This window comes from Mandrillus leucophaeus, unplaced genomic scaffold (genome assembly GCF_000951045.1).
Source record: "Mandrillus leucophaeus isolate KB7577 unplaced genomic scaffold, Mleu.le_1.0 Scaffold590, whole genome shotgun sequence".
In the NCBI taxonomy this organism is placed as follows: domain Eukaryota; kingdom Metazoa; phylum Chordata; class Mammalia; order Primates; family Cercopithecidae; genus Mandrillus; species Mandrillus leucophaeus.
The window spans coordinates 795,585-803,752 of NW_012106364.1; the positions used below are offsets into that span (position 1 = coordinate 795,585).

The following is an 8,168-nucleotide window of genomic DNA, read 5'->3' on the forward strand; positions in this document are numbered from 1 at the left end:
TGGAGCACAGAGGGGCTGCTGAAATGGAGAGTCTCAAGACTGATACTGAAATGCCCTATCCTGAGGAAATAGTAGATGTGGGCAAAGTGATTTTTGGGGAAGAAAACAGGAAGAAGATGACCAACAGCTATTTGAAAAGATCTGAGAATTCTAGAATTATCCGGGCTATATGTGCACTGTTAAATTCTGGAGGTGGTGTGATCAAAGCAGAGATTGATGATAAAACCTATAGTTACCAATGCCATGGGCTGGGACAGGATTTGGAAACTTCTTTTCAAAAGCTCCTTCCTTCAGGTTCACAGAAATACCTTGACTACATGCAGCAGGGGCACAATCTCCTCATTTTTGTGAAGTCATGGAGCCCAGATGTTTTCAGCCTTCCACTAAGGATTTGCAGCTTGCGCTCCAATTTATATCAGAGAGATGTGACTTCTGCTATCAACTTGAGTGCTAGCAGTGCCCTGGAGCTTCTCAGAGAGAAATGTTTTAGAGCCCAAAGAGGAAGACCAAGGGTGAAGAAGTTGCGTCCTCAGCAGGTTCTTGATAGATACATTCAAGAAGAGGAAGATATGAGGATATTGGCCTCAGAGTTTTTTAAAAAGGACAGACTCATGTATAAGGAGAAACTCAACTTTACTGAGTCAACACATGTCGAATTTAAAAGGTTCACCACCAAAAAGGTCATACCTCGGATTAAAGAAATGCTGCCTCATTATGTTTCTGCATTTGCCAACACTCAAGGGGGATATGTCCTCATTGGGGTGGATGATAAGAGCAAAGAAGTGGTTGGATGTAAGTGGGAAAAAGTGAATCCTGATTTATTAAAAAAAGAAATCGAAAACTGCATTGAAAAATTGCCTACATTCCACTTCTGCTGTGAGAAGCCAAAGGTAAATTTCACTACAAAAATCCTGAACGTGTACCAAAAAGATGTCCTGGATGGTTATGTCTGTGTGATTCAAGTGGAGCCCTTCTGTTGCGTGGTGTTTGCAGAGGCCCCAGATTCCTGGATCATGAAAGACAATTCTGTCACACGGCTGACAGCTGAGCAGTGGGTGGTCATGATGCTGGATACTCAGTCAGGTAAAGGGAAATGAAGTCATTGTCCCCATCAGCAGGGAGGAACCCCTTTCTCTGCCTTTTGTGGATGTTTGATCGTATATTTTAGTTAAAAAAATAGAAATTTATATTTGCTTATAAGTGTTCTCCCATTACAGTGTTCCTTATCTAACATTTTTAGTTCCAAAGACTCAGAATATAAACCATTTGAGGTCAAGAAACGTTTGGATTCTATGGCCTAAACAACTTTTTATTTTTTATTTTTTTTAAGACTCTGTCACCCAGGCTGGAGGGCAGTGGTGTGATCTGGGCTCACTGCAACCTCCACCTCCCAGCTGCAAGTGATTCTCCTGCCTCAGCCTCCCAAGTAGCTGGGATTACAGGCACACGCCACCATGCTGGCTAATTTTTGTATTTTTAATAGAGATGGGGTTTCGCCATGTTGCCCAGGCTGGTCTTGAACTTCTAACCTCAAGTGATCCACTCACCTCAACCTCCCAAAGTGCTGGGATTACAGGTATGAGCCACCACTCCTGGCCAGCCTAAGCAACTTTTAAAGGAAAGTTACAGTATGCCATCAGCCATGAGTTAGGAAAGGTCTCCTTTTATTCTCTATAAACCTGTTGAAAAAATTGTGTAGGCTGATCATCCCAGTCAAAATTGGAATAACCTCATTTTAGAGATGATATTCTAGAGAAACACTGTTTAAAAATGACTCCGAGGCCAGGCGCAGTCCTAGCACTTTGGGAGGCCGAGGTGGGCAGATTGCTTGAGCCCAGGAGTTTGAGACCAGCCTGGCCAACACAGTGAAGCCCCATCTCTCCCCCAAATATAAAAATTAGCCAAGCGTGGTGGTGTACCGCTGTAGTCCCAGCTACATGGGAGGGTGAGGTGGGGGGAATTGCTGGAGCCTGGGAGGTAGAGGTTGCAGTCAGCCGAGATCACCCACTGCACTCCAGCCTAAGCAACAGAGCAAGACCCTGTCTGAAAAAAAAAAAAAAAAAATGACTCCACTATTCTACTAATTCTTTCAAGCAAAACATTGTTGACAAATTTGAACTGTTTCAGTAACATTAGGAGCTAATAACCTTAAGCCACTGGGCTTAGGGCACCACCAAGTGGGGGAAAATGATGCAAAAGAAGATGCGAACTAAGCCTATAGTCCTTTATGGATTATCTGCTTGACTTCACGGCCAGTGTGTTCCAAATTTGATCAAGACTTGAGTGATTAGAGAATTTTACTGGGTCATTCTTTCTCTTGTTTTAAATTTGTTTGAGTTCACTTCTCTCCTCCTCTCCCCCAAAGATCCTGCCACTTTGGATTCCATCTAACCTTAGATGGGGACATAAATAACTGTAACAACTTTTTTTTTTTTTTTGAGACAGGGTCTTGCTCTGTCGCCTAGACTGGAGTGCAGTGGCATGATCTCAGTTCACTGCAGCCTCTGCCTCCCAGGTTCAAGCAATTCTCCCACCTCAGCCTCCCGAGTAGCTGGGATTACAGGCGCACCACCATGCCTAGCTAATTTTTGTATTTTTAGTAGGGACAGGGTTTCATCATGTTGGCCAGGCTGGTCTTTTACTCCTGACCTCAGGTGATCCACCCACCTCAGCCTCCCAAAGTACTGGGATTACAGGTGTGAGTCACCACACCTGGCCAACACCATTTTTCAAATACTGTGCTTTAATCCTTGCTGATCCCCACTAGATGCTTTTTCTTCGTAGAGACAACTTGGAGTCAGAATATTATAACTGGAATGAACCTGAGGGATTATTACTTCACTCCTGCGTGAGAGAGAGGTGAAATGACTTGCCCAAGCCGAGTCACACAGTGACCTAGAATATGTGTGATATGTCCCCTGCAGGAATCCCCAGACTTCCTTTCCTGACATATGTGAGCTGTCTGAGGTACAGTAAGTATGACAGCTCAGGCAGCCACGCACATCATAGGTCTCCAGCAATAAGAGCCAAAAAAAGAGGCTTTTTTTTTTTTATTTTTATTTTTTGTTTGAAACAATTTTCCATGTAATTGTCTAGCTCCTTCCAGCTTGGTCACAGACTACAACTCTTACCTGATTTCATCAGCTTCATTTGCACGAAAAAGTCCTGGATATCCCATAAAAGTCCATGAATTTAAGGAGGCTCTGCAACGACATTTGTTTCCAGGTATTCCCTCTTGATTTCAACTTAGGGGACTATTTGTTTTCTAAAATTGAGTTGGGAGGTATTAGTAGCAATGAGTTCAAGTGTTTCTCCTTAGAGAAGGTAAGAAGAAGGACTTAGCAGACATAATGATCCTGAAATTTTACATATAGATATTATATATAACATATATAATATCTAAATATCTATATATCTGACCCTTGTTTCCAGTCATCTGAGTCCCACTGTTACTATTTCTGTGTGCTTTCCAACTTCTCATAACATATGGCTTTTGTTTTCCAAATTTGAGAGTGCAGGGAATTTCTCAGGTCTCAACCATCAAAAAACTGCCCCTGGCTTTCCAATGGAGAAGGAACTATTGGGTTATCTGAACTTCTTCTGAAGCAGGGTTTCTCAACCTTAGCACTATTGTCATTTGAGTCAGATAACTCTTTGCTGGGGGAGGGAGAGTCCTGTGAATTGTAGAATACTTAGCAGCATTCTGGCTGGTACCTACTACATACCAGTAGCTCCCCTCCAATTGTGACAATAAAAAATTCTCAGGCCGGACACGGTGGCTCATGCCTGTAATCCCAGCACTTTGGGAGGCCGAGGCGGGTGACCTCACCTGAGGTCAGGAGTTCAAGACCAACCTAGCCAACATGGTGAAATCTGTCTCTACTAAAAATACAAAAATTAGCCAGGTGTGGTGGCGTGTGACTGTAATCTCAGCTACTCTGGAGGCTGAGGGAGAAGAATCGCTGGAACCAGGGATGCAGAGACTGCAGTGAGCCAAGATTACGCCACTGGACTCCAGTCTGGGTGACAGCGAGACTCCATCTAAAAAAATACATATATATATATATATATTCTCTAGACATTGCCAAATATCCTTGGGGATGGGGGAGAGTTGGGGAGTAAAACTGCTCCTGGTTAAGAATCACAATTCTAAAGGAAAGCTCTTATTTTCCCAAGTGCACCAGGTATCATTTTTTTTTCTGCAATGTTGCAGGAATACTTACCATATGCTTTTGTAAGTTTTGGTAACATCTATTCCTTGAATTTTCAGTGACACAGCAAGAGGTACAATTTAAACCAGAATCCCTCTGTAAGAAGCTGTTCTCAGATCATAAAGAACTGGAGGGATTAATGAAGACCCTGATACATCCTTGTTCTCAGGGGATTATGATATTTTCTAGAAGCTGGGCTGGTGATGTTGGCTTCAGGAAAGAACAGAATGTCCTGTGTGATGCTCTCCTAATAGCAGTTAACAGCCCCATGGTACTCTATACAATCTTAATAGACCCCGATTGGCTTGGAGGACTTGAATATGCCCGAAACACAGCTCATCAGTTAAAGCAGAAACTGCAAGCTGTTGGTGGTTATACAGGGAAAGTGTGCATCATTCCAAGGCTGATACACCTGACCAGCACACAGAGTAGAGCTGGTGAGATCCCGCTGCGCTACCCCAGGTCCTACAGGCTTGCTGATGAGGAGGAAATGGAAGACTTGCTGCAGGCTCTTGTGGTGGTCTGCCTGTGCTCCAGATCTCTTCTGAGTGACCAGCTGGGCTGTGAGTTTTTCAACTTGCTTATAATGGAGCAGAACCAGTTGCTTTCTGAGAGTCTTCAGGAGACGCGTGAATTATTCATCCACTGCTTTCCAGGAATCAGGAAGACAGCCCTAGCCATAAAGATCATGGAGAAAATTAAGGACTTGTTTCACTGCAAACCAAAAGAAATCCTCTATGTTTGTGAAAGTGACTCCCTAAAGGATTTTGTGACGTAAGAGTTTTACCAACTATACACACACACAAATATATTTAGTCAGTCTTTTCAAGAGTGTCACAAAAGTAATTTGTGTTTTTAGTTTAAGTTTTTTAGTGCCTCAGCTGCATAAGTGCAAGAGCCCAAACTATATACACATTTCCAAATAATCACAGAATTGAGCTGTAAACGGGTAATTTAGAATGTTCAACCTTAAACATCTCATTATAAATAACCCACATGTGCATAACTTAAATTTATAGAACCAGAAACTTTCTTTTTTCATAATCCTTAGCCTTAAATTTAAGAGAAGTAGAAATGAACCCATTCTGCTTTAAGTATACTTTTTGTTTGATACGTAATGTCTTAAAGTCATAGGGTATTTCTGCTAATTAGACATTGTACCTAGCGAAACTTAAATTTAAATACAGCTTGATTTTGTTCATAAAATATTTTCATTTTTGACTTGTAAAATCAGTAATTTTAGAAAATATACAAATTCACTTCTGATTTAAATCTCTAACTTTTAATTTAGTAAAATGAATTGGTCATTATGGAATTCAGCAAATGAGGGTGAAATCATTATGATTTTTGTTTTGGTTTTGTTATTCAATACATCTTTTTGTGCACTGTTGATATGGTATCTACTGTGCTACATTTAGTGTTAGAGGAGAAAACATATTGAAGACCTTGCCACAAAAAAACCATGTGTGTATTGTATAATAATAAAGGCATGCTCATTTTAATTAATTTATTAATTAATTTATTTATTTTTGAGACAGAGTCTTGCTCTGTCGCCCAGGCTGGAGTGCAGCGGCATGATCTCAGCTCGCTACAACCTCTGTCTCCTGGGTTCAAGTGATTCTCCTGCCTCAGCCTCCTGAGTAGCTGGGATTACAAGTGTGCCTCACCATGCCTAGCTAATTTTTGTGTTTTTCATAGAAACGGGATTTCACCATGTTGGCTAGGCTGGTCTTGAACTCCTGACCTCAAGTGTTCTGCCCACCTCCTTCTTGCAAAGTGCTGGGATTACAGGCGTGAGCCACTGCACCTGGTCTCCTGCTCATTTTAACAGGCTAGAGGTTGGTTGGCAAATATTCTCCAGTGAAGGAGACCATTGGGCACACTGTTAAGAAGTTAGCAGGAGAAGTGAATCAAATGTGAGAGGGCCTTCTAGGCAAAGGGCAAAACAAGTACAAAGACATAGAGACACTAGAGAACCAGAATGGTAGGTCCGACTAGAGTCGTGCGGAGTGTGGGTATATAGCAGGTGGTGATGTTGAAAAGGAGGCAGATGCCAGATTATGAGGGATCCTGTAGACTGTGCTGAGGACTACGTTCTTTATTAAGATTTATAGCTAAGTTTAAAAATACTCCAGTAAAAAGGCTAACTCAACAAATATCTATTCAACCCTTAATGTAAGAGGGATACAAAGATGGCTAAGAATCAGTGCTTTTATTTGAGTCCACACAGTCCAAACCAGAAGAGAAGAACATAGTTATGATTCAAGGCATAGGGAGTAAAGGCCCTAGAAACTGCATATGTAAAATCATGGAATGTGTAGGGATGAGCGATGTTACTTGGATCCAAATTAAAGGAGGCAAAAACCAACCAAACTTGTTAAGAAAAAACACATATATGCTAAAGCATACTATAAAGGAAAATTGAGCTAAGTAAATGAGGTAGCTCCAAAGAGGCATAGCCCCGTAGATTTGGCACCCTACTTGATGTGTCATGGAACTCAGCATCCTCTTGATGTTTTTCTTACCCAAATCTAAAGAAGCTTTAGAGGAATTTGAACTAGTGCATGCTTTTTTGCACATAAAAGTTATGATATGCATCTAGGTAACTGTTCTCCAGCTCTAAAGAGGATAGAAAGTAAAGAAATGGTAGTGGTAGTAAGAGGTATAACTTAACTTTGAGATTTCCTTTAGATGTAATGAACTCGTCTTCAGGATTGCCAGACAGTAGGAACAGACTGCTAATAGAAATAATACAATCTGTGACCTGGGTTCATTTCAGAAATTTCACATGCAGATTTAACTGGATAACCCCAAAGAGCAAGGTGTAAAATTATGCATTCGGTCTGTCAGGTAACTTGTAATTAGAACTGTTTTGTGGTATTCACACTACTGAATCAATGACTCAGTCTGCAGAAGAGAATCAGCCTCTGATTCCATTCCAGGGAGTAATGAATGCTGATGTTCTCTTTGGTGTTATGCCTCAAGCCTTGTTTTTTCCATCCTTACAGCCAACAAACCACCTGCCAAGCTGTGACCCGGAAAACTTTCATGCAAGGGGAGTTTCTAAAGATTAAACACATAGTGATGGATGAGACTGAGAATTTCTGCAGCAAATTTGGCAATTGGTACATGAAGGCTAAGAACATCACCCATCCAAAGGCAAAGGGGGCTGGAAGTGAAAACCTTCACCATGGGGTTCTCTGGCTTTTTCTTGACCCTTTTCAAATCCATCATGCAGATGTCAGTGGCCTTCCCCCTCCATCTGCTCAGTTTCCTCGCAAAACAATCACCAGTGGGATCCACTGTGCTCTGGAAATAGCAAATATTATGAAAGAAGAAATGAAGAGGATCAAAGAAAATCCTCCCTCCAACATATCTCCAGACACATTAGCATTGTTCAGGGAGACTGCCTATGAGGAAGCAATGTGTGCCCAGGGTCTGCCTGGAGTGTGTGAGACAAAGACTAATCTGACAACAGAACAAATAGCTAACTATGTGGCAGGAAAATGTCACAGCCTGTTCCAGTGTGGCTATCTGCCCAAAGATATAGCAATTCTGTGCAGGAGAGGGGAGGACAGAGGACGCTATAAGCTTGCACTGCTAAAAGCAATGGAATTAATTGAGACCCACAGAGCATCAGAGGTTGTGTTTAGCCAGGCCACTGGTGTTTGCGGAAGCCACATTGTTTTAGACAGTATTCAGCAATTTTCAGGCCTGGAGAGGACTATCGTGTTTGGGCTTAGTCCAGAATGCGACCAGTCAGAGGAATTTCATAAGCTCTGCTTTGCTTCAAGAGCTATTAAACACCTCTACCTGCTTTATGAAAAGAGGGCAACCTTCTGAAAATTATTACAAATAATAGAGGAAGGCAGGAAGAGCAGAGTCCTTTCTCCTAGACAGGTGGCAGTGACTCCCTTTTAATATTACAAGTGAGGAAATCAAGGTACATCAGTATGG

The 8,168-nt window shown here is 41.8% G+C and overlaps 1 protein-coding gene across 1 annotated transcript; it reads left to right on the forward strand.

Annotated features, from left to right (window-relative positions):
* SLFN14 (schlafen family member 14) lies at positions 1–8,168 on the forward strand. The gene is made up of 4 exons (XM_011999418.1): positions 1–1,083; positions 3,097–3,225; positions 4,271–4,985; positions 7,220–8,168. Exons 1-4 carry the CDS (start codon positions 24–26, stop codon positions 8,052–8,054), a joined length of 2,739 nt encoding a protein of 912 aa, XP_011854808.1. The 5' UTR covers positions 1–23; the 3' UTR covers positions 8,055–8,168.

What these genes read in the sequence shown, in the direction of transcription:
- SLFN14 (XM_011999418.1), top strand. Translation starts at nt 24, where the DNA reads ATGGAGAGTCTCAAGACTGATACTGAAATGCCCTATCCTGAGGAAATA. An exon ending in GATGCTGGATACTCAGTCAG is followed by an intron (nt 1,084 to 3,096) that starts GTAAAGGGAAAT and finishes GTAATTGTCTAG; the next exon opens with CTCCTTCCAGCTTGGTCACA. An exon ending in TCCCTAAAGGATTTTGTGAC is followed by an intron (nt 4,986 to 7,219) that starts GTAAGAGTTTTA and finishes CCATCCTTACAG; the next exon opens with CCAACAAACCACCTGCCAAG.